General features: G+C 39.2%; 1 protein-coding gene across 6 annotated transcripts in view; it reads left to right on the top strand.

The window, feature by feature from the left end:
- GALNT13 (polypeptide N-acetylgalactosaminyltransferase 13) overlaps positions 1–11,076 on the top strand; it is a 208,430-nt gene extending 197,354 nt beyond the window's left edge. For 3 of the 6 annotated variants that reach the window (XM_075180903.1, XM_075180906.1, XM_075180904.1), the window contains one exon: positions 9,612–11,076. In XM_075180903.1, the coding sequence (XP_075037004.1) occupies positions 9,612–9,752 (141 nt within the window). In that variant the 3' untranslated portion in view covers positions 9,753–11,076. Of the gene's footprint in view, positions 1–6,049; positions 6,249–9,611 lie in introns of those variants that run through there. The other 3 variants (XM_075180900.1, XM_075180901.1, XM_075180905.1) reach the window with 2 other exon arrangements.
- Positions 11,077–27,881: the final 16,805 nt, after the last annotated feature.

Genomic DNA, 27,881 nt, shown 5'->3' on the forward strand with positions numbered 1-27,881 from the left:
AAATAAAAAGTGTAAAAAAAACAACACCCTAATTACTCCAGTGTGGGCTGTTTTCTTAGTCCACAAAAGCCACTTACTCCCTTTGGGTACAATAATACTATTGCGTTCTCCCCAACAATACAATTTTTGTGGGACAATCTGATTTTCATAGAGGTCGAAAGGAGGTGTGGCCTACAGATCAGGTCATGAGGCAGTTTGAGGTGTGGCTGATTATGGACATAACCAAGTTTATCCCAGTTTTTCTTTTAATTATTGGCAAAAAAAATGCTTGGGTGGCACAGTGGACAACATTGCTATCTCACAACGCTGGGGCCACGAGTTTAGTTTATAATAAGGGTGTGCACCGGCCACTTTTATTGTTTTGGGTTTTGGGTTCTGATTAGCTTGAGGTTTTGGGTTCTGATTTGTTTTGCCAAAACATCCGACGAAAGGTTTTGGTTCTGATTTATTTTTAAAAAAGCATAAAAAATGCTAAAAACCAGTTTTGTGGTTTTTTTTCACTCCTACGCTATTATTAACCTCAATAACATTCAATAACAATCATTTCCACTAATTTCCAGTCTATTCTGAACACCTCACAATATTGTTTTTAGGCCAAAAGGTTGCACCAAGGTAGCTTGAGCACATAATGCCAAAAAAAGAGGTTCAAGATGGAATTGTTCTGGGCCCTCACTCCCACCCCTCGCGAGATTCGACGCGAGACTTGGACGACAGAGCCTCGTTTTCAATTTTTTGCCCGCCGGAAATATCCGAACAGTGCTCGGATCCCGTTCGGATCCGCACTGTTCGGGTGGGCTCGGATTAGCGGAATCCGAGCCCGCTCATCTCTAGTTTATAATTCTTTTTTCCCCACTGTTTTACAACAGTATATGTAGCAGGAAACTGATCTGTAGGACAATAAGCAGTCTAGGTAACAAATTACAGTGGCTAAAGCCCAGACACTCTCATATGTCTTTAAAGGTTTATCTAGGAAGAAAAGGGTCTTACTGAGAGCTGTGTGTTCAGCCCGCTGTGTTCTCTCACGAGCAGACTGCCCATTGCCCGCTCTCCTTCACTTTCTTTGAGTCCTTTCCACACCTGGCCCCACCCCTTATGACATCACACAAATGCTTTTCCACATCCCCTAGCTATTGTCCTGTGAGAGGTTCGTTGCACATCAATAAGACTGTCAGGGGGGCTCTGAGAGGGGCTTATGGGAAAGAGTCTGTGGGCTAGATTTACTAAGCTGCGGGTTTGAAAAATTGGGGATGTTGCCTATAGCAACCAATCAGATTCTAACTATCATTTTGTAGAAGGTACTAAATAAATGAAAGCTAGAATCTGATTGGTTGCTATAGGCAACATCCCCACTTTTTTCAAACCCGCAGCTTAGTAAATCTAGCCCTGTGTGTTTTATAAAACCTAGGTTAAAACCTTCAATAAGAATCTTTTTATATTCATTCCTTGATATTTAAGTTAGACAAACAGAAAAAGAGGAAAAAAGGGGTCCCTTAAAGGATCTGAACAGAGTCAATCCCAACCCCTAACAGATCATTTGAATATCAATTTACAAAGAATATTTTTTTACATATCAGGCACAATATAGCACCTATAATACAATGCAATCCAGGTACAAGATTTGCTCACCGAGCCATGGAATACATTTTGCTGTGTAAATCGATGCACTATCATGGACAATAGGCACCACATTGCATTTAGGGGCAACATTTTAACTGATCCACAGCAACGAAACAGCGATTAGTTTTTATTTGTCTGGTGATGAACAGGCAAATACAAGTGTTCCTTTATTAGAATTAGAAAAGTTGCATATCCCCCCCCCCCCCCCCCAACTGTCTTATTTTTAAGGGGCGGGTCTTACAACAATGGAGGCGGGGCCATGATATATCAGGTGTGTGTCTGACCCATTGATTCCTCTGAGATGAGTGATTTGGTGATAATAATGGAACGATCCAGCGGAGAGTGTGTGGAGCCCTGGAAGGTGGAGTCATCATTTAATTTAATTTTTAAATGTTGTGCGGTATGAAATCATAATGTGAAGTGAAATAGGTAATACAGTACCATCAATAATATATATATATTTTAAATGCAAAGAGAAAAAAAACATCTACTGGTTTATTGTTGGGATAAATGCTTCCTCTTGCGGAGATTCTCTCTGTAGCTTTTCATCCTTAGTCGTATTTGCCTGTTACTTTACTGTGTTTATATTGTGTGCAGACAGCTTTATTATCACTAATCCGTCGGTAGCGTTGTCTATAATTTAGCTGTTGTGTAAAGCTATTGCAAAGGCACAGTGAACCTTCCGTACACACACACAGCTTTTCCAAATCAATAAAATAGCAAGAAGTTGGCACTTAACAATTACATTTGCATTAATGGCTATAGGACAGAATCCTATATATAAGAAACATAAGATTAAAACATTGTTTTCAGTTGCAATGTCCCTTTAGAGCAGGCCTGTCCAACCTGCGGCCCTCCAGGTGCTGTGAAACTACAAGCCCCAGCATGCATTGCTGGTAGACAACCAGTTGATAGCTGGAAGGGCATGCTGGGACTTGTAGTTTCACAACATCTGGAGGGCCGCAGGTTGGACAGGCCTGCTTTAGAGCTATGCGGTAAAGAAATGTGCTTTTATAAACATATAGTGGGTTCACTTAATATAGGGGGATATCTATGATAGCAGTATATAGTAATCATACAGAAGTGCCGTAATAGCCAGTATATAGCAATATGCAACCAGATCAGTGGTCAGTTTGGAAAGACTTGTTGTGTAATTCTATACTGCAGAGGGCCTGGTAACCAAGACACTTGGGCAGATCTTCCCTTCATACCTGTGGAGAGTGGATCAGATAACCAAACAGCTCAGTGGCACCTAGAGGTTTCTGCTACATCTGAAACAGTCACTGCTCCCTGTCATAGTGCTGGTAGTAGTAGAGTAGCCTGTAACAGAGAGGAACACACAACCTGCTCCTACTACTTCTGCTCTATGGGCCTGATTCATTAAGGAAAGGAAAGCAAAAAAAAATGAGTAACTTTGTACCTGGGCAAAACCATATTACTTTTGAGGGGGAGGTAAATTTAAAATTTGGTGACAGGTTTATAGCTGGGGTAGAGCATGTCATAGATCAAGTTTTAAATTTCAGTGTAAAAATAAACTTGTCAAGTATTTAATAATAAAATAATTTTCACCCCTTGTATTGTAAAATGGTTTATCCGGGAGCAAAGTTACTCTTTTTTTGCTTTGCTCTCCTTAATGACTCAGTGCCAATGTATACAGGACAGGACCTGTCCAGTGAGACAAGCAGTCAAAGTGAGACTAAGGGGTATATTTACTAAACTGATTCTAGCCGTCATTTTGTAGAATGTACAAAATAAATGACAGCTAGAATCTGATTGGTTGCTATAGGCAACATCTCCACTTTTTCAAACCTGCAGTTTAGTAAATATACCCCCAAGTCCAGCTCACACTGGATGCTTTATTGGAACTGTGAGTGTAGAGTCTTTCTATGAGAACTTGTCTGTATAATAAATAATAATGATAATAATAATAATAGCAATAAAGGATTTGCATGATCCAGCTAATCTGCTGCATTTTTGGACATGATCGATCATTCCACTTTCAACAAACAAACAATAAATACAAAAATTTAAAATTTGCAAAAAAAGAAAAATAGCAAAAAAATTTATCAAAATGATGCTGGGCCTGTTTTTAGGGAAAAAATACTTTATTTAAATAAAGCATTTTTTTCAATCAATATTCTGTGCTATTGATAGTTATGTGAGGATTGCAGGAGTACATGTCCCACCGCTATCCTACTTAAACCGGCTTCAGCGTTTTTTGTTTTCGGGAGAAGCCGGAGGGGAATACCGCCATCAGTAACCGCAGACACGGAGATACCCTATCGCCAGCGAAAATAGATTTTATAAAGTTAGGGTCATGTGATAGTGACTATTGCACTGTGATTGGTTCCTTTTTGTTTGTTTGACAATGATTTGTCTTATTCTATAGGGGGTGTAATTTATCTGATGAACCTTATCCAAATAAGGGCTGATTTGATGGGCCTGAATTGAAGAAATTGATACATATTTCTATTTTGGACAAACACATTTCATTTAACTGTACCCAACCCTTCTTCAGCATCATGTTTAACCCACATACACAGGCAGCCAGTCACAGAGAAACACCATTCTCACAAACACAGCTGGTTCCCAGCTTCACTTTTCTCATTAAAATAAATAAAAAAGAAAACAATGAAACAAAAATGTAATAGTATAAAACATGAATTAATATAATGGTAATAAAGACACTAAACTGCTTAATTTTTTACTTGTCAAAAACTGCTTAATAAGGAATAAGGTCCTAAAAAAAAATTTGAGGAGGCAGTTTGGAGTTTTGTGCCCTCTACAAAATCTGTAACCTCCTATAGTTGTATAGTTGTGAGTGTACAGTATTTAATGTATGGACTTCGTTTTAAATAGAGGTGGGTTTGAAAGAACACATATTTCTCATGCAGTTGGATGTGCAGTTTAATCCATGCAGTGTATCAAAGGAAAAACTGCAGACCAGATTGCAAATGCTCATAACGTACCTGCATCTTTAAAATATGAAACATATAAGCAGTTTGTAAAATGTGTGGTGTACTAATAGTCCATGAGGAACAGGGTGTCTGATCGGGAGATCGCAAAATCATCCTCAGTCTCTATGAGCAGGTCAGGGATGAACTGTAGCCTTTAACAGCCGATTTAATGCAAGTTCTGCCCTTCACACATTATCCTGTGTGCTTTCAATCTGTGTGCTTGAATGTGATTACACAGGCAGTGCACTAATATGACGGTTGCCTACATATATCTGCATCCTATCCTAGACTGACAGACAGGAAGCTGAGCCAATCAGGGAAGTGGGTCTGATTCCCGCTGTCAGTCATTGGACATTTAATGCAATGGCTTTGTGGTTATGACACGGTCTACCTGTAACTCTCCTATCCTCACTCTCTTATTTGTAGATACTCTGAGGTCACAGTCCTGCATCTTTTAGTGAATTTTAAACTTTCAAGCTTTTGCATGTGGTTTCTCACATCAGATACAATTTTATGCAAACATCAAGTTAATAAATACAATAGTTTGTGTTTTGAAGCCACATCCAATTGATGGTGGTTTTAAATCCGCATACACAACTGTGGCTTTATAAATTCACGGTCTCCTTTATCCATAAACAAAGTATTTAGAGAAACGACTGGGTTCTTGTTTTTTCTTAGATACAGTAAATACAACCTTGCACAAATAGTATTTTCGTACAATCATTATTAATGCTTCGATTTCCTAAATAAATGGCATAGATGGAGCTCTGTTGTATTAACCCATAAAATAAGTCCTGATTATAACTTAAAACATATAGGTGGACCCTTTGTAGGTAAATGCACAATAGGAGTTATAGGATCTGGCATTGAGGAATCTGGAGATTATAATTCAGTAGTAACCCTTCAACCACTGGGTAACGGGACGTTAGGTTGTGTGCCCGATATGGTGATAAATCGGCCAGCCGGTGCTCTCTCTCCGCTTCCATCCCCGGTCTAGGTCACCAGTCTCACCAGTAGGAATCTGGAAGTGCTGATATCATGCAGACATAACATACTCATCAGTCTAAATTGATGCACCCTCTTCCCGGTGAACATTGGGGAAGAAGGGAAATAAATGTTAGATTACGTTTCAGTCTCTAAGTAAGTAAAATGCCCAAGTCCTTCTGATGACAGTTTCTCGTTAAGTCAGCATTTTATGTTCTTGCATTATTCAAACTCCCATCAGCCATGGATAGAAACAATCCATGTGTATGTGTAGACTCTTAGAGGTAGAGGTGTTGCCAATAGCAACCAATCAGATTCTAGCTATCATTTATCTAGTACATTCTACAAAATGAAAGCTAGCATCTGACTGGTTGATATGCCAACACCTCCACATTTACCCCTTCATCCTATTCATGTATGAGTTTTTCCATTTTTCATTCATTAATCATGCTGAGTTTTTGCTTTCACTTGTTTTATTTTCTGTTGCACAGACCCATTCATTTCTTCATATCATAACCCAATCATGTTTGACTTTAAGCCAAATAGAGGATGGCACATTTGGTCCTACTGTGGAATACTGTAATGGGTACAGCCGGCAATCGTGGATACTGAGAAACTATACCAGACTGGAGGTTTTTAGAAATATTTTTTACAGCCCCACTGATTATTTTCTATGAAAGCTTTTTTGAGGTTGGTATTCTGTCATGTTTATAATATAATACATTCTGTAAGTTATCCGAGAACTAAATACCCACTAGCATAAAGTACTAACTCTATAATATTTATTTTCAGTTAGATCTATTTCAATTAAAACATGAATAAATGAATGAGTGTACTACTTAAATGAGGCATGAATGAACGGAGGTATTAATTACATTTATTATAAAGTATTTAAAGGATCTATATATTCTAAGTATTTTCCTATCTAACCCAGCTTCCTAAACCAGCCTATATTAGTGGAAGACTTACCCGTTATAACAACCTTATTTCCATAACCCAGAGATGACCTCTATCACTTCACGCTCTGAATTTCCACCAGGTCCTGCTCCTAAGCTGTTATACTTATATAATTTCACTGAGGCCCAGGTTCCATATCCCCTGCCAGTTATTCCATATTGGTGAAGCCGTAAGTTCTACCCCAGCTTGGCTATTCCGTGTTTGCACTTAAGTTGAGGTTAGCCATTGAGGTTTACTAGATGAGAATAGTATAGAAAAGAGCTGTGATTTTTAAAAAATCATTCCCTATGACTTTTATTTAATGTTATAAATAAATGTTGATGATGATGATGTTAGCACTATGTAAGCTTTTCTTCATTGTAATATATACAGCTATGTAGATACATGTAATCAAAAAGTTAAAATTGCAAAATAGCAGACAGTATTTACATTTAAGTTTTTATAGGAAAGAAATGAAAGTAGCGCGTTTGCCAGGTGCTGTTATCACTAGGATAACTAGTGTCTAAGAGGGCCGCTAGCTCACACTCCAGGTGTCGTTATCACTAGGATAACTAGTGTCTAAGAGGGCCGCTAGCTCACACTCCAGGTGTCGTTATCACTAGGATAACTAGTGTCTAAGAGGGCCGCTAGCTCACACTCCAGGTGCCGTTATCTCTAGGATAACTAGTGTCTAAGAGGGTCGCTAGTTTACACTCCAGGTGCCGATATCTCTAGGATAACTAGTGTCTAAGAGGGCCGCTAGCTTACACTCCAGGTGCCATTATCACTAGGATAACTAGTGTCTAAGAGGGTCGCTAGCTTACACTCCAGGGGCCTGATTCATTAAGGATCTTAAATGAATAAGTATCTTATTTCAGTCTCCTGGACAAAACCATGTTACATTGGAAGGGGTGCAAATGTGTGTTCTGTTTTGCACAAGGGTTAAACACTAACTTTTTTTTATGTAACACACACAAACTTGATAGCTTATTTGTACACTGAAATTTAAAGTTGATATGTGTGTGTTACATGAAAAAACAGTCAGTATTTAACTTATGTGCAAAACAGAACACACATTTGCACCCCTTGCATTGTAACATGGTTTTGTCCAGGAGACTGAAATAAGGATCCTCTTCATTTAAGATCCTTAATGAATCAGGCCCCAGGTGCCGATATCTCTAGGATAACTAGTGTCTAAGAGGGCCGCTAGCTCACACTCCAGGTGCCGTTATCTCTAGGATAACTAGTGTCTAAGAGGGCCGCTAGCTCACACTCCAGGTGTCGTTATCACTAGGATAACTAGTGTCTAAGAGGGTCGCTAGCTTACACTCCAGGTGCCGTTATCTCTAGGATAACTAGTGTCTAAGAGGGCCGCTAGCTCACTCTCCAGGTGTCGTTATCACTAGGATAACTAGTGTCTAAGAGGGCCGCTAGCTCACACTATTCTAATATCAGAAGATTTGTTCTTTACTTTTTTATTTGTTAGCGTTAAAACCTTCCTTCACAGAACAGTTTCTATCTGAACTTTACTTACGAAGAACTTGTATAGTTTACTAGAAACAATGTCACAATTCCACTGACAGCTCATAGTTATACATAATAATAAATTATTATGGTTGAAATGTTAAAGGGACACTTGCTGTTGTTATATTGCTGTGTCACTAAGACTTAGTAACAAGAGACGTGAATAGTGGTGTTTGGTTATTCCGTGACCAAGATATAAAAAACATCTGTCATCTGTACACTGTGAACATGAGAATGCAGCCTGTTAGTCAGGAATATCAGTCATCAACTGCCTCAATGATATCACTAATTCCCAGCCAATCAATGGGCTGCATACTCAGATATTTGTTCCGACCACAAAATTGCTGCCTCTTTAAAGCATACATGCCAACTCTCCCGAAATGTTCAGGAGACTCCCGAAATCCGGGTAGGTCTCCTGGACACCCGGGAGAGCCAGCAAGTCTCCTGCATCCCGCAATTTACTAGCTAAAATAACGCAGTTCGCAGTGGATCGCACCAAAATGACGCTATTGACCACACCCCTCACCCTCCCGCCCTCTAGTCACGCTTCCTCTTCGTGATCTCCAGGACTTCACTATTTGAAAGTAGGCATGTATGCTTTAAAGATAAACACCGTCGATGGTCTTGATTTATACTGGATACCTTTAATCTTTCTCTCAAACTGCACTGATATAGAAATGTTATTTCTGGCTAATTTATTCTAAAATGTGCAAGGTATTTTTCTCAAATTATGTCAAATATTTGTTGGACAAGCGTAATATGTACATCAAGAGTTTGTTGTAAACTAGTTGCCTACTTATTCATCCCATTGTAGCAAATGAAAAAGTATGTTATCATCAGAACATATTTTGATATGCTGCTTAAAACTAAACATACTTGAACTAAAGATTAATTATAAATAATGAGTTTGTTATACTGTTGATTGAATTATGATGCTGTAACTTTTCAGTAATTACAACGGGCCTGATTCATTAAGGAAAGTTAAATAAAAGTAAGTAAGGCAAAACCATGTTGCATTGGAGGGGGTAGGTAAATTTAAAATGTGATGGCCAACTTATATTTGGGGTAGGGCATGTCCTAGATCAACTTTAAATTTCAGTGTACAAATAAGCTGTCAAGTATTTATGCTACATGAAAAAACAGACAGCATTTTCCTTATGTGCAAAATAATAAACTCATTTGCACCCCTTGCATTGTAACATGGTTTTGTCCAGAAAACTTGAGTAAGAAAACTTACTCAATTTTTTGCTTAACTTTCCTTAATGAATCAGGCCCAACATCTTAAAACAGGCGGATGTCTCTATTGCAGCTGTGGATAGCATTGTTCACTGACCGAGATCTCTCTTTAATTGAAAAAGAACACAAAAATGACATCTACAGGCTGCTGAAAAGTTATAAACACTGTATAAAACAGTGGAACATTCCTGTAGGTGCATCTTCCATCTATACAATAGCTGCTTTAATCAAAAATTCTTAACAAATAAATTGTATATTCTATCCATTGAGCAAACCATGTAACATCAACTTTAACAACGTGTTGTGCCCTCTTGTCATGTGATATTTAACCTTTAGTTATTGCTGTTTATTTTGCAGCATTTTATTTTGAGACACATAAACAGCAACCAGTGTTTGGACGAGCCCACGGATGACGATAAAATGGTCCCTACCATGAAGGAGTGCAACGGAAGTCGATCCCAACAATGGCTGTTACGTAACATGACCTTGGGCGTTTAGACCTCAATAATGGTTAACGAGCTATACTTTGCAAAGTCAGTGGACCTTAATTAGCAGCTAGAAGAAGACTTGAAAGGCATACAACACTTTGCTCACTCTTACTGACGTGAAATAATTGAAAACCTCTTTGAATCCAGCTGGGAGGACATAAATAGAACTATTTTCTAATTTTTCTTCCGTTAACAATACATGACCGTACATGCCAAACTGCAAATTGTGTCTGTTTACAGGAGGAAATAAATGGCACATCGGAAGCCGTCTATTCAACCACGCATTGGAAACAACTATATTTGGTAAAGATAATACTACATTGAAAAGATTGGGTTTATTGTAAAAACAAATATTTTATTACAAAAATATAGGATATGGACCACAAAACTGTATGTCTAGTATTAAACATAACCCATTGAATAATACTGACACAATTGAAGAACAATTTGTATCGTACAATGTTTGAGGGCTTCTCAAGAATCACTAACATGTAGGGGTAGGTGTTTCGAACCTCCTTAAAAGGAAAAGTGGAGGTGGTGCCCATAGCAACCAATCACATTCTAGCTATCATTTATCTAGTGCAGTCTATAAAATGAGAGCTAGAATCTGATTGGCTGCAAGGGGCAACACCTCCAACCAATTAGATTCTAGCTCTCATTTTATAGACTGCACTAGATAAATGATAGCTAGAATCTGATTGGTTGCTATGGGCAACACTTCCACTTTTCATTTTTAGAAAGTTTGATAAATCTTCCCCGAATTGTGTATTGTTGAAGAGAATTATATGTAGAGGCCGTTCAGTGAAATCTAGAGTTTAGTTTTGTTCCCGGAGCACCTTTCGTCTACTTGATGTAATGTTTGCTTGCTTCTCTGGACCAACAAGAATGTTTTGAATTAAACCAGACTAAATAGTCTTTTCCAGATTTCCTTGCTTTTTATGTGTGAGTTTTATTAAAAAGGACAAACAAACTTTCCTCTAGTATTTACTAAGACACTAAAATACACATATAATAAAAATGAATGACTAACCACAATAACTGTCTAAATTCAGGGGGTCTTTGTACTGACATATATGTAAATGAGATTAGTGATTACCATGCAGCGTGTGCACCGCTCTCTCCATTACCTGTTGCACCCAAAAAAAATTCAGCTGAGTTGTCTATGGGACAAAAAAAAGCTTATTGTTGAAGTCCAGTTACTCTGTACCCGCTTTATAAAGTGTGTTGATTGCCTACGCAGTCTAGATCGAGCCAATCTTCATGAGAATGCAGCCTATGACCTCAATAGTGATCAGTGATGTCATCATTGTGACAGAATAAAAAAAATAAACAAATTGCTTGACTCATCTGTAATGTTAACAGGGCGAATATGTATGAAACTATTGCAATTGTTTTACATGGTTCTGTACCCTAAATAAACAGAAAAAGATGAGCCCGGTGTTGAGGTATATTTGCACACAGATGGTGGGTTCTGTACCCTACTGATTATTATTATAGTAGATCGGTAAGGCGTCACAGTTCTCCGCTGCGCCGTACAGTGGGGAAAACAGGACATACATAAAACGGACATACAAGGTAGACAAAATAAAGGCAGACATGAATACAAAGGCTATGGAGGACCCTGCTCCTTACAGAGCTTACATTCTAAGTGGAAGAGCTGAAACAAGAGGAGTGAATGTGGTTCAGAGCGGAGATTGGGACAGTTGTGAGGGGGACTCTACTTGTGAGAGTACTTGAATGAGTTCTTATCTCCAGTAACTACTGTGGTCCAGTGTAATTCCCATACCCTCTCCTGCTCTTGGCGGCTTTTTTAGAATTGCCAGACTGACGTTACTGAACTGGAACCCTACTGTGTTTTAACTTGGCGTCTCACCTCTGAAAAACACATGAACAATGCATTTTTTATTTCCACTTTAAGGGCTAGATTTACTAAACTGCGGGTTTGAAAAAGTGGAGATGTTGCCTATAGCAACCAATCAGATTCTAGCTATCATTTATTTAGTGCATTTTAAAAAATGACAGCTAGAATCTGATTGGTTGCTATAGGCAACATCTCCAATTTTTTTAAAACATGCAGTTTAGTAAATATACCCCTAAGTGACTACTAAACTTCAAAATTGAAATTTTCAAATAAGAAGCATGAAGGTAAAATACGTTGTTCTATGTTACTCTGACATTCCGATATAACTCTATTTACATTTCTTAATTTGGTTAGAGTGCTGAAGTCACATCTCACATCTTTAGGACAAAAAGCTTAAATGTCATTCAGTTAGGATGTTTTGTTATTATTTACATTTTCATGTGTATGCATTTACCCATCTATACAGGGCAAGCCACTCCCACACTGCTGGCTCAGATAGAGAGGCGCCACCCTCTGAAAAAAAGCATTAAATCAATATTTTGGTAATAAACATGTATTTTGTGTATAGGTATCAGCTTGGTTACATACACCCTTTGATATAGTAATGTGAAAAAGGGTTTTCATACTTTTTAACTTATAACGCCATCAATGAAATACAACAGCCTGCAGACTTTTCCTTTTCTATAAATATATTCTTTTGAGGCTTTTGATCTCAACAATTCCTTTTGGAAAAGTACAAATCTCCAAACCACCAAACCAAAAGCACGAGAACTTCAATCTCAAACTGTTTCTTTAAGAAAAAAAAGACACAAAACGAATAAATAATAATATTTATTGGAACACTATAAGACATTTTTCTGCTATTACAGCTGGGAGAAGATGTATCTTCATTCTCAGAGTGCAGAATAATCAATTTATACCGATATTATTGTCATCTGTTGTTTCGCGTAGTCGTTCAGATTGTATGTAACACTTAGGCACGTTGTGTATTAAATATGCCGCTTTGCGAGAATTATAAAATGATTATTTGAACCTGGGATACTGGAAGTCATTTACATGGTGCAACATGACAGGTCTGCAGAGCAAACATAGCTGTGGACCCATCGTGCACCTAGATATCCACTGGGGCCCATAGCTTTGCAGCAGAAGACGGCCGTATTGCAGAGGAGAAGTGTGCACAGAGGGGAGGAGCTGGCAAAATGTCCTGAGGACGTGCGGAGCAGACGCACCGTTGTGAATCATTTTTCCAAGCAGGGCGCAAACAAGATTTTATCTTGCACAGTGCGATTATTGTGATAAGATAAAATGGTAAAAAAGGTGCATATCCCCCACCCCTAAATCCTCAATCAGTCCTGTTATTTAAATGAAATCCAGCCCCAGGCGAATGCATCTACAGCAGGGTTGGGAGGAGAGCAGAAAAAGCCCCCACCTCCCAGGGCTCTAGGACAGGTGTAATGTATAGGACTGGGACCTTTGAAGTCATAACTTTGCAAGGAGGAATGGGAAAATATAGCTCATCACTGCTACTATCTGTGTTACTATCCAATTCCAGCACATCGTCCTTATATTAGTAGTGTGTTTAAGCAGCGCCCCCTCTTGGTGAATCTGCATGAACAGTCATTACGGCAGCAGCTATGGTAGTGACCTGTACCCACACTTATGAGACGGTGCAGGCATTGGGGCTATTATTCTGGACTTTAGGGCTACTGGGTTCCAATTTGATCTTCTGCTCTGGGCACTGAGTTACCTCCCAATTGTCCTGATTTACGTATTAAGGACAATCCCAATTTGTGCCAGGAACTATAATTGAGGCTACTGTGCCTGGGATTGGGTGTACTGATCTGGGCATTAAGCCTAATGTGTTATACCTAGTGGCTAACATGGTGGTAGTATGAACATTTTGGACCTAAGTTATTAAGCATAAAAAAAGGAGTAAATTTGCACCTGGCAAAACCATGTTGCATTGGAGGGGGAGGTAAATTTAAAACGTGGGGACAGATTTATAGTTGGGATAGGGCATGTCCTAGATCAACTTTAAATGTCAGTGTAAAAATAAAGCTTTCAAGTATTTATGTGCTACATGAATAAGCAGCCAGTATTTACCTTATGTGCAAAATAATAAACTAATTTGCACCCCTTGTATTGTAACATGGTTTGTCCAGGAGCAAATTTGCTCCTTTTATTTGCGTTGCTCTCCTTAATGACTCAGGCCCTTTATGTGAGGCAGGGAGGATCTATTTTTTCTTTAAATAAAGGGCCAAGTTTGCTTACTGAGAAGCTGTAGTGATGTTTATGTGTCACAAATGTTCTGGGAAACTCTGTTTGAATATTTAAAACATTGTATAATAGTTTGAACTAAATTCTTACTTTGTGAGCTTGTAGATTTTGTTTTACTTATTTGCCTGGAAAAGTCCATACATCTAAATGTACACAAACATACTGTATTTAAATAACATGATGTTAATATACTTGAGATAAATTTAATCTGTCCAGAAAAGCTTACAATGTAACCTTAAAAAAGGACTGGTGTTAAGGGAATCAAAAGGTAGCTGGATAAAAAATGCGCCATCAATACAGAAAGTTCACCTTCAATAATGAGATTTCACCAGTAATAATGCAATTTCACCATCAATACAGAGATGTAACACAATTTATGCTGTAATTTTGGATAAAAAAGTTAGAAAGGCCATTATAATCCACAGAAGCCATTCCATTGAATCTTTAATAACCTTCATTGTACACTGCTCAACATCTTTACTAATAAATGTACTTGAACTACTATTAAACAGTTTGTATGACACCCATCTACGCCAATCCCTGGTCTACACTATACATGCTGCTCAGTTCAGAACCAGTGACCTTGGGCCTGATTCATTAAGGATCTTAACTTAAGAAACTTCTTATTTCAGTCTCCTGGACAAAACCATGTTACAATGCAAGGGGTGCAAATTAGTATTCTGTTTTGCACATAAGTTAAATACTGACTGTTTTTTTATATAGCACACAAATATCAACTTTAAATTTCAGTGTACAAATAAGCTATCTCGCCACCCCTCCCCCCAGGTTAAAATTTGCCAGCCCCTGAACGGCAAAACTATAGAATATACTCAAATGTAAATGTTATGTTACATATCTCTAGGATTGCTGGATTGCTAATTTTTGTGTGTATATATATATATATATATATATATATATATATATATATATATATATATATATATATTGTGGCAAAGAGGCATACTTTTAACAGTTCCCTATAAGAGAACTGTTAAAAACAAAACTAGTCTGCAGCAGCAGGCTAAAGGTTCCCTAGGTTCCTCTTTGAGCACACACACACAGGTGTACCACATGGGTGTGATTGGTTTGCTGTGATTTGTTTGTAGTGCTTGGGTGGAGGATAAAGACACTGTCTGCATGTGTGGGTGGAACCACCAATGCCAGTAAGTGGCCGGCTTGCAGACAGGGAAGTTATGTCTAGCCAGATGTAGGTGGTGGGGATTTTTGTGTACTGTTACTGGATATGATTGCTGAACCAGCGTTGGAACTGTTTACCATCCTGACAACTGCTAATAAACAGCTAAATGGTTCAGTGGTTAAATGTTTTTTCACATTATATATATATATAAATGTGATTAGTATGTTTTTAATAGAGCCTCTAAATAATAAGCCTATTAAATAATATTTCATATAATTTGGTTAAATAAAAAGCAAAAAGCAAAACTTGTGTTCCAGCATGGTTAATGAATATAATTGTTTAACCATAGTGCACTTAATTATGTACTGATATTTACTGTGTACAGTTCAATATGTACTTATCTTGTTGACTCTACAGGAATCTGGCTTCCTAAATTCTTCTTACAGTAAAGGAAAAACTTAGATTATATTGTAGACTTTTTGTGGTACTTCCCGGATTGTGCCATTCTGCTCTTTACTGTAAATGTGTCTATTTATACCATTTTTTTGTAGGAAAAAAATAAACATCTAATAGTTTATTGTTCCTGTTGTACATTTGTCTTATTGATTTTAGTACTTTCACTGAAACTGTAGATCCAACTGTGTTCTAACATAAAATCAAGAGCGATCACACAAATGGTTTTGCATTATTGTGTAATGGCTAAATTGTAATTTCTGGAGCCTAAAATCAGGATCGCAGGAACGTGAAATTGTCTACTGGAATTCAAGCCAGTACCTCTCTATTATAAGGGTAGCGGCACCTGAGACAATGGTTTATAAAACACCTGTGTAATACCACCAGGGATCTGAACAGCGGCTGAACTATGGGTCAGGTAACCCAAGGCTAAAACGCTTGTAGCGACTTCCCCTCGACTTCCACGCAGGCTAATACACGGTAGGTAAAAACAAACTTACTCTTGATTTAAATTCTAGCTTCCTTCACCCCCCCATCCCCTATGTTTATGTTCCAGTGCTTTTCGAAACTCATCTCCACTTGAATTAATTCCAGTTTATACCTCTCCTTGTCCTAATTTTGTACCCCCCAAAATTTGGCACCCCCAAAAGCCTTGTGCCCTAGTCTACAGCCGAGTCAGCCTATTGGTGACAGATTGATCATAGTTACAGGAGTATGGGGACACTACCGCTCCCGTTGCTAGCAGTAGCACTTCCACTAGGCATTAGGGAACAACACAGTGACCTGATATCCTTAGTGAATGGCACTCTGCATTGCATTGTTGAATATCCCAATATGCTCAAGGTATCTAATCCCCACCTTTTTAATGGAATGGTTCAGAAAATTAAATAGTTGAGTGGTGAGTGGATGGATCTATGTCAGTCTGGGCCAAATTGAATGGCTGGACTCATGGGGCAGAATTAGTGCAGTCAGACAAATTGACACACAAGGAGGTATATTTAGTAAACTGCGGGTTTGAAAAAGTGGAGATGTTGCCTATAGCAACCACATTCTAGGTATCATTTTGTAGCATGTACTAAATAAATGACAGCTAGAATCTGATTGGTTGCTATAGGAAACATCTCTAAGAAAAAAATGAGTAACTTTGCACCTGGGCAAAACCATGTTACATTGGAGGGGGAGGTAAATTAAAAATGTGGGGACAGATTTATAGCTGAGGTAGAGCATGTCTTAGATCAACTTTAAATTTCAGTGTAAAAATAAAGCTATCAAGTATTTGTGTGCTACATGAAAAAAACAGTCAGTATTTAACTTATGTGCAAAATAAAAAACTAATTTGCACCCCTTGCATTAAAAAAAAATGGTTTATCCGGGAGCAAAGTTACTCCTTTTTTTTTGCTTTGCGCTCCTTAATGACTCAGGCCCAATGTATACAGGACAGGACATGTCCAGTGAGACAAGCAGCCAAGTGAGGCTAAGGGGTTTATTTACTAAACTGCGGGTTTGAAAAAAATGGAGATGTTGCCTATAGCAGCCTTTCAGATTCCAGCTGTTATTTTGTAGAATTTACTAAATAAATGAAAGCTAGAATCTGATTGGTTGCTATAGTCAGCATCTCCACTTTTTGCAAACCCGCAGTTTAGTAAATATACTCCAAGATCACAGTTATCATCCAACCACATTGTCCACCTGTCCCGATAAACGTCTTATAGATCCCAATCAGACGTTCATCAGAAACGGGAGTCATTTTAGTTTCCATGCAATGTGATTTGTGGCCAGTTAGGTCTAAAACTACCTAATTAGCCGGTGACTCATCAGCATGATTCATCTTTACTGCTCCCGAGATAATCATGTAAATAGTGCCTTCCTTAAGTTAACAATATTTAAGTTAATAAAGCAAATTAACTCAACACTGTAATGTCATCTAATCATTAATGAAGACTACAAGTGTCCTACACACAAATGATCAGACTTACTATTGAGGCTTACTATATAAAACCCCTAAGAGATCTTCATGATAATTAGCAACACAACAATGATTGTTTCTTATGGAAAGTTACACAAGAAACTTTACTATGCAATCCAGAATTGCTTTATTGTATAACTCAATGCTTATTTTAATTAAAAGAAAGGTTTCTTTGTACCGTGTATTCACTTGTCCCCTTGAGGATTTATCGTAGGCGCATTTGCATATTTTAGGATTCTATCTTAGAGTTTTGAAATTTAAGTTCTCAATTTCCAAAGGTGTTTGGAATTTGAATGACGATGTTTATATTTTATTATGCAAATTGCTGGCGTGCATTATGCTGCCAATGGGAATTCATCTATCAAAAAATGTATAATTACATAATAATTCCCAACAAATAGATTTACATACATTTTCTTTAAATGCTCCTATAGGAATAATAATGTCTGAAGGCAATTTAAGAGTTTTAAAAAAACATCTGTGCATGGCATTTTTTTTTAATTCTGGAAATATGTTGGGGTAAATATCGCCAGAGGCTGACAGAGCCTCTGCTTTGATATACAACAAAAAAAAAGCTCTAGTAAGCTAAAAACTAGTAGCTGTTAATGGTAAACTATGGAATTCTAGATTTGACAATTTCAACATTAAAGTAAACATTCCCAAAAACCACGGGCCTGATTCATTAAGGATCTTAAATGAAGAGGTATCTTATTTCAGTCTCCTGGACAAAACCATGTTACAATGCAAGGGGTGCAAACTAGTTTTCTGTTTTGCACATAAGTTAAATACTGACTGTTTTTTCATGTAGCACACAAATACTCGATAGCTTATTTGTACACTGAAATTTAAAGTTGATATTTGTGTGTTACATGAAAAAACACCCAGTATTTAACTTATGTGCAAAACAGAAAACTAGTTTATTATTATTATTATTATTATTATTATTATTATCATTTATTTGTTAGGCGCCACAAGGTTTCCGCAGCGCCGCACATAGTACAAACAGTAGACTATACAGGGTATAACAGTACAGAACAATAAACAAAAGTACCAATACTTCAGAAACTCCAAGCAGGCAGATGCAATAGACACGGAGCAGAAGAACGGGTAAGGAGACAGGAGGGAAGAGGGCCCTGCTCATACGAGCTTACATCCTAAGGGAGGGTTAAACAGACCAGGCACAAGAGGAGCCAGTTGAGGGAATGGGAGAGAGGGGAGAATGAGCGGAGGAGATTGGGGTTAAGTGGATGGTTGGTAGGCTTTGAGAAAGAGGTGAGTTTTGAGTGCACGTTTGAAGGAGCACAGAGTAGGAGAGAGGCGGATGGAGCGAAGGAGGTCATTCCAGTGAAGGGGGCTGCACGGGAAAAGTCCTGGATTCTGGAATGGGAAGAGGTGATCAGAGTTGAGAGGCGGCGGTCATTGGCCGAGCGCAGGGAGCGGGTGGGAGTGTGAATGGAGAGGAGGTTAGAGATATAAGGGGCAGTAGAGTGTGAGAGAGTCTTGTAAGTGGTGGTGAGGTGAAGAATTCAGTAGGGGTAGGGGAGCCAGTGTAGGGCATGGCAGAGAAGAGAGGCAGAGGAGGAGCAGCGTGAGAGGTAGATGAGTCTTGCGGCCGCATTGAGTATAGAGCGGAGGGGGGAGATTGTTACAATGCAATGCACCCCTTGCATTGTAACATGGTTTTGTCCAGGAGACTGAAATAAGATGCCTCTTCATTTAAGATCCTTAATGAATCAGGCCCCACATGAATATCTATGTTCCCCTGTGTCAAAATCAAATTCCTGAATACTTTTCAGGTTTTTCTTTCCTGGGATACAGGTAGTGGCACATGGGTTTATCAAATGCTTTCTAGAAAACATAGCTGCTCAGTCCACTAATGGTATGATCCACACTGCTGTCTGTCACTGTGATGAAACGAGGTATTAATATCACCTCAACCAGTCTGCACCTCGTTTCTCACAAACTGTGGGCAATAAAAACATATACTTTTTCTAGCCCTCTGGATCCCCATATTTGTCAATAATATTTAAACTTATATATATTGTATTTGTAAGAAGTTAACATGTCTACCAGCATGGTTTACTTATCTTGCAGACTAGTCCATTGTTTCCGCCTAGCTGGGGCGGATCTAGAAAAATGCTGTACCCGGGGCGATTTAGGGCGGGGGCAATTTAGATCCCGCCCCTTTCTAACATCTTAGGCTGCCGACGGCTGCACACTATGTGCAGGTCCGTCCAGCCGTGACAGGCAGGGACAGTGTGCTGCCCGGCTGCTCTGATTGTGTTTTAAACAAGCAAGTGTCTGCTAGGGGGGGATCGCCCCGATCGCCCCCCCCCCTGGATCCGCCACTGCCGCCTAGGCAAAAGGATTATTGTCCACCAGTCCTGTATGAATGTACATCACACCAGGAGGTCTAATGTATTAAGACAGGGAAAAGATCCACAGATAGAGCTCTATGTTTAATTACAAAGGACTGCATTGTGTATTTAAATGTATTGTCTCTGGATTGTGATCTCTCCTGTTTAAACAAACTCTGCTGTGTAGCCACAGAACAATACGTGTCTCTAATTGTATCAAGAGCGAATCATCTGATATCTGTGAAAAGGTAAACACAGAAAAGGACCAATCAGGTCCTGAAACTCCTGAGAAGGTCATTTCTACCTTTATAAAGGAGCCTCAGAGAACAGCAAGGAGGCATTCACTACCCAGTGATAGCTGAAGTCAGGCTGGCATTGAGGCTTCGGTCTCTGCTCTGACAAGGAAGGGACAATCGGCCCCTGGAGTTCTGCCATTGCCCTGATCTACCTCTCCAGGTCTTGGGATGCTGTGTGTCTGCCAAAAGTGGAGTGACAGCAGCTCAGGACCACCGTCTTGCTGGTAGCCTCAAAAGAGAGAGGGGGGAGAAGCTTGAATGGATAGACAGCAGTCCCTGAGAGTGACTAGGCTCCTGATTGCAGACACATGTTCTAGCATACGATACTGACATCACTAGGACTCAGGACTTAGACTAGCCCTGTAGCTGGTGCAAGAGATATGGCAGAAACAGAAGTAACTTGGAGACAACCAGAGCTTGATTTTGACGTAGCTGTGTCACTAGAGCTTGGCACGTCCTTACTGTACAATGACTACAGCCAAACACCCCTTACCCGGCCCGTCCATTGCCTGAAATAGTAGATTGTAGTAAGTGTCCGTTGTGTCTGCACACGCAGCAGAAGAGCTGCGTTCACGGCCATAATTTGACTCTGGCCCTGAGACTTTAAAAATATAAATATGGGTAAGAGACAGAAGTTATATGGAAGGGGGGGGGTCCTAAATTGCTAAATACATATAGGGATTATTTCTGGGTTACAACAATTTTCAGATAATAAAAATGGTTAAAATGACATTTATGTTTTAAATTATGAGTAGTAAACTGTGGAGGAAATTATTTGTGCTAATAATGTAGATAGAAAGATGTTTCCATTGTCTTGTGCTCTGCAGAAGGACAGGCTCCATATAAAGTATGTTGCCATGTTTGGCATGTTTATCATTATCATAAGCAGCTATTTATATAGCATCACTAATTCCGCAGCTCTGTACAGAGAACTTACTCACATCAGTCCCTGCCCCATTGGGGCTTACAATCTAAATTCCCTAATGTACACACATAGACAGACATAGAGAGAAACTAGGGTCAATTTGATAGCAGCCAATTAACCTACTAGTATGTTTTTGGGGTGTAGGAGGAAACCTTGCATTGTAACATGGTTTGTCCCGAGGAACATTTACTCCTTTTTTGCCTTACTTTCCTCAATGACTCAGGCCCAATATGTTTACATTCACCTATCATAGATGAGATGTGGGCATATTGTATAAACTTAAACCATGATAGAAGAAAAAAACTAGATCTCCCTGTGATCACCAAAATAAATATTGTAAAAAATAAGCTAATACCATCCACTTCATAAGAGGTGAAATGCGCTTGTTAACCTATAAACTATTCATTCTTTAAATGGATGATTATTTGTTACTCCACGATGGTCAGAAGACTACCCATGCAATGGATCCACAATGTTTTATATTCACAGCTGATTAATTTTATGATGATACCAGACTTATCTCCTCCAAATATACCCACTTTGCGCTGGCCACACAAGGTTGTCTTACTGTACCGGGGAGGTATACCCAGTACCTTCTAGGAGTTCACCAATCACTCAGGCAATGCAGTAATTAAGTACAATGGTAATTTTATTATTATACAATACACCAGAATAAAAATAATACATTTTATACAAATGCCAGGCAGGTTTTACGCCTTCTGTCCTTTACACCTCTCTAGCCGAAAGGACTGGAGTCACCTTATCTCCTGGCTCCTTGAGTCTCAGCCACTTGGCCCAAGTTTCCTCCCCCACCGAGCTATCAAAATAAAAAGACAGTTGTCAGCGCTTATCCTTAACACTGCATATCTGTGTGTATCTAGCAATATGTAAATATGAGGTATTCGTTTATATTTTGATCAAAACATTTAAGCCTGCATCCCAGCATCAAGGGCACCTCATTATATGCAGGTCCTACACTGACCGATATGCTTAAAATACCATTTAAATTAGAGATGCTCAGGCTCGGTTCCTCGAGAACCGAACACACACGAACTTAGGGGATCCAATTTCCGAGCCGAGCCGGCTCGGTACTGTCGCACGCCCTCGGAATTGAAAGAGAGGCAAAACGTCATTGTGACGTCGTCGGATCTCACGAGTTTTGAATTCCTTTTAAAGATCCAACATCACGGAGGGTGGCAGGGAGGGCGAACCCCCATTTATCTTTTCTGCCACTGCTGTGTGCCAATGTGTCCTAGATGTGCTAGGAACTGACGTGTGTTTGTGTCATTGCTCTGTCGCTTACCATCCAGCCAGGTCACTGCAGTATTTGTTTGAAAGTGTATGAAAATAATATTGTGACCTGTGAGGTGGTTTAAATTGACTGCAAATGACTTGAAATTAGTGTTATTGAGGGTAATAATAATGTAGAGACAAAAAAAGCAAAATTATGTGATTTTAGCATATTTTAGTTTTTTCTCTAAAAAATCCAAAACCAAAACCAAAACACACGAGGGCGGTTTTGCCAAAACCAAAACCAAAACACGAAGCTAATCCAGATCCAAAACCAAAACCAGTTCACTGGGGTCAGTGAGCATCTCTAATTAAAATGCAGTTAAAATCAGATGCACTCACCTCCCAGGTATAGGGGCTTACATCTAGTAAGGGCTGGCTACACTCATATGAGTCTTAAATTGGCTTGATGGACAGTTGCTATGACAATAAGGCAATATTTTGAGACAAAACCAGAGAAGGAATAAGCCTGCGTCTTTTTTTTTTTTTCTTAAAGCACTTCTAGAAGTAGAAGGGGAAGGAAACACCATAGTCAATACACCAACAATTTCTATACACTATATGACTTTCATATATTTTTTGGCTTTGTTTTCGTCTGATTGTTCTTTGCCTGAAATTGTTACTATTTGGCAACTATTCAATGACCTCTTTTTCCATCTTTCAATTTTCTCCCAACGGATCTACTTGCTCTGCAAAACAGGAAGTCAAAAGCGTATTTCAACATCAAAAGTGACAAATCCTATTGCCAACAGTTTGAGATCTGTCAGCTGTTGAAGATAAATCTGTAGGTTCTACAAATAGCGCCTTCAGTTTGCTAAATTGTGACAACAAAAGAGCAGTAAAGCTTGTCAAAGCACACCGCGGTTTAAACCTGTACTATATTATTTGGATACAGGAGAAAAATGTAAAATACAAAATGCTAAATTTAGTGATGCGGTTTATATCACAAATGATGCAAAAATAAAAGGATGAACTGGCGTTTCCCCCATAATTCACAAACCCAAAAGATGATAAGTGTCCAAATATAAAATGGTTTTGGCTCCTACTGTAATTGACGTCTAATTATTTAAGAATCTATTGAATAATATATTAGTAGACTAGTAATCAAGGACTTTATGTACTAATGTCTATAGAGCAGATTCTAATATTTATTTAATTTTCATTATGAGAGCACAGTAGAAACATATCCCCCATTACAACAGTCATAATATGAAAGAGTATATATTGCTAATTAGGTTCCTTGTATACAAATGCAAAGAAGAATTAAAGATGACAGATGTCAAACGCAGCATTAAATCACCAGATAGACAAAACAAGAGAAATGCAGATGAATTTGCTGTATGTGCAACTTTCACGAGAAAACTGTACATCACATAGCAAACAATATTCCATAATATATCCTTTATGTTTTATCCGATTATAATCAAAATCCAGACCTTGTATCCCATTAATATAAATTTTTAAGTTAATTTTTTTTTTATCCAGTGTATAGGAGAAACAATTTGACAATAGACCTCTCTCATTTGCTCTTTGTGCCTACAGTAGACATTGCTGACAATTCTGTTTTGAGAAAGCAGTTAGGAAATTAATAAAATATCTTGAGACGACGTTCGATAATGAATGCAATGTTCCAGCAGCTGAAGTCTTATCACAAAACCCTAAGTTAATATGTGCTCTGAAATGTTTTATTAAAGCCTCCTATAAATAGCAATATGAGAACAGAGATATATATAATTATACACGCTCGTGTGAGGAGCAGGCGGGTTCAAATTTCGGAACAACTAATGCGTTTTGTTAGAAGAACTATGATCAGTTTGTCCAATAAATAGTTCTAAAAGCAAAAGAGAGCCTACCATGTTAATTACATACACTTAACTGCCTTGCTACCATTATCTTAATTCTACTTGATACTTACACTGCCATTATACCACTGCCCCCAACACTTTAAATTACCCTCAATCAATTTCCTCAGTAATCTTATTTGAAAGTGAGTTTATCACCATGCATCTCATTGAAAGTAATAAGATATTAGCATAAATGGGAACTTCCGACCTAGAGATTTCGGCTGTGTATTATATTTGAAGAACAGAAAGTAATTAACACCATGGGCTATATTTACTAAGCTGCGGGTTTGAAAAAGTGGGGATGTTGCCTATAGCAACCAATCATATTCTAGCTATCATTTTGTAGACGGTACTAAATAAATGAAAGCTAGAATCTGATTGGTTGCTATAGGCAACATCCCCACTTTTTCAAACCCGCAGCTTAGTAAATCTAGCCCCATGTGTTGCGGTAGTGGGGCTAACTATGACGGGTATTAAATGAGTCATTGGCGCTGAAGCAGAGTGGGTACTATGTCAGTTTGTATAGTGTGTCGTTGGTGAAATCGCTTTGCGCATACCCAGAAAAGGAGGACACACACATGCGTCTATGCAGATTTCTGCCATACTGCTCTTATGCCGGCTTGCGCCTGGACAGATGGGATGGAGAAGGGAAGGGGCGTTTAAATGTAGACCGAGTAAGGTAACGGTGTGTTTGCGCAAATGCGGACAGAATCAGACCGTGACATACATGTGTACGCGTGCCCAAGACATATTATTTGTAGGTGGTTCAGGGCAGGTGCAAATAGCAGATAATGATGATGACAGCGACCAGAGCTAGCGAACTGCTTGCGATCGGCTGTCTGCAAATGATCCACAGATGCTGATAGATGTTTCTTCTTTGCACATTTATGCACATATTGGACCTCATTTAGAGTCAGACACAAAGTCTGTTTTAGGCGCATCTAACCAAAAAACACTGTCACGCATGTGCAGAAAGCACCATATCCGCCTGCATCTTGGACGCAATTAATACTTGCGACAGCTTGCGACTCACTACGAGAGAAGGGGAGGAACGCGGAATTGTGAAGGCGTGACCATGTAAATGCATCCTAGTCGCAGTGAGGCGCAGACGCAACACACGTCAAAACAGGGCTAAAGCTGTGCGGCAGGAATTAGGTGGCGCAAGCGGTTAGCGAGCTGCAGGAACTGCTCGCAGCTCCATAGGGTATTAGGAGTGGGACGCAACTGGGGTTGCATGCCACTTGTAATACCCTACCAAGCTGCGGCACACTCCCACTCCTACACTTCTTAAACGGATTTTAAATGAGGGCCATTATGCTTTTTTACGCGAGACGGTTATTTTTCCTGTATTGAAGGCGTTTTAGAAATAATAGCGAATACATGTTTGGCAAAAAAAACCAAATGCTTATAAACATAGGTATTAGTGTATGTGATGTATTCCTCATTTAAACCTTGTGGATATGCTACTAGTGCAAATCTGCACATATTTTGCCCGAAGTTGCGGCTTTTTTAGTGAATGCACTTTGCGGCTGCGATTTGAAGTGCAATTGCAGCCAAATCCTCATCAGCCACAATGTTTGTCACGATTTGCCCCATTCTTACAGTTGGCGCCAAAATTTCTTCTAATATCACACAATAATAATAATAATAATATCATATCTACAGCTGAAAGCCATATTACTACCTTGAGAAGCTTGTATAACACCCTTGTTATAATGTTAGAGAGGTGCTCTAACTTAAGCTACCTTGGTCCGGGAAGGGTATTTTATGAAAACAAAGATCATTAGCTACAGTTAAAGCAATATGGAATTTACTCAGGTACCAGGTCCAAACTTGGACCCTGGGACTTTAACCGAAATGCCATGGTAAAGATCATACCAACTTGCAGTCCTACAACATGGGGATATGATGACAACAGGTCCTTTGATGGGGGCAACAAGAATGGCAGAAAATACATTTAAACTAATAAACAGTATTGGTGACAGTTTGCAATAATGCGCTTTAGTCGCTTTTATTTGTAGGTAACATTATGTGGAAAGAATGAGCACTGCCAGAACCAAAACAGATATGATGGATGATTTTCTTGAATGTAACAAGGGCATTAAGCAAAGATCTACAAAACAGAATGAACTACTAAATGAGTATTGTACAGTAAAAGAGGAAATTGGAGGAGAGAAAAAAGAGGACAAAATAACACTAAAAAAACAACCCCACATACTAAGACAATCTACAGATCAGTTATGGAGTTGTAGCTGTAGAGCGCTATAAGGTGTCCCTTGATGTCTGGTGGATCGATGTCTGGGGTCCACTGGAGCCAGGGACCTGCAGTGTCATTGTTGAATGTATTAGTGAGAGTTGATGGAGCCAACTGTGCTAGGTGGATGGGCAAGAGGGGGAGGGGAGGAGAAGTGTTTGCAGAAGGACAAGTGTGGAAAGAAAGGGGTGAATGGTAAATTTACTAAAAAATGGGGATAAAAATAAATAGAATTGGAGAATAATGAATATTATGAAAAGCAAAAAAGTTAAAGAACAATTTAAGGTGAGAAAAAAGTGAGGGTTATAATAGAACAGAATATATGGAGGCCTGATGGGCATCAGAGGAATGGTGGCCCGATGGACATCAAAGGACTGGAGGCCTGATGGGCATCAGATGAATGGAGGCCTGATGGGCATCAGTGGAATGGAGGCCTGATGGGCATCAGATGAATGGAGGCCTGATGGGCATCAGTGGAATGGAGGCCTGATGGGCATCAGATGAATGGAGGCCTGATGGGCATCAGAGAAATGGAGGCCTGATGGGCATCAGAGAAATGGAGGCCTGATGGGCATTAGAGGAATAGAGGCCTGATGGGCATCAGAGGAATGGCCTGATGGGCATCAGTGGAATGGAGGCCTGATGGGCATCAGTGGAATGAAGGCCCGATGGGCATCAGAGGAATGGAGGCCTGATGGGCATCAGAGGAATAGAGGCCTGATGGGCATCAGAGAAATGGAGGCCTGATGGGCATCAAAGAAATGGAGGCCTGATGGGCATCAGAGAAATGAAGGCCTGATGGGCATCAGAGAAATGGAGGCCTGATGGGCATCAGAGGAATAGAGGCCTGAGGGTCATTAGAGGAATGGAGGCTTAAGGGGCATCAGAGGAATGGAGGCTTAAGGGGCATCAGAGGAATGGAGGCCTGATGGGTAAGGAGAGGGAAGAGTTGGGGGTGGGGTGTCGGGAGATGCGTTAGTGTAATGTAATGCTGTATATATAGGAGGTGGGATTTTGGAATGGACTATACTAACATAAAGACAAGCAGAGTAGCAGTGAACATAAAATGTAGGTGTTGGAATAGTTACAGGATAAACAAGTATGGTTTGTATAGTGAATGATACTTGATGAACAGTAATGGGTATATTGATAAGTAAAAGATATAGAATTATTGCCTCTGAAGCAATATTCCCGCCAGTGATGAAACGTGTCAGCCTGTAATGAAAAATGAGGAATTGTAGTTAAGCTGTCTAACGTGGAACATAAATGTGGAAAACTGGTCAAAATACAATATGAATGATCATTATTATATTACAGTCAGGGGTGGACCTAGACTTTGTTTTTATGGGGCGTGGCTTAGCGTAGCCCGCCCACTCCTTCACTTCGATTGGACCTGGAGCCTGAGAAACAGGCCGAGGATACTAACCGTTGCTCTGTTTGTGTTTAAAACATAATCGGATTGGCCAGACAGGATCCTG

Source organism: Mixophyes fleayi, chromosome 7 (genome assembly GCF_038048845.1).
Source record: "Mixophyes fleayi isolate aMixFle1 chromosome 7, aMixFle1.hap1, whole genome shotgun sequence".
NCBI classification, from domain to species: domain Eukaryota; kingdom Metazoa; phylum Chordata; class Amphibia; order Anura; family Limnodynastidae; genus Mixophyes; species Mixophyes fleayi.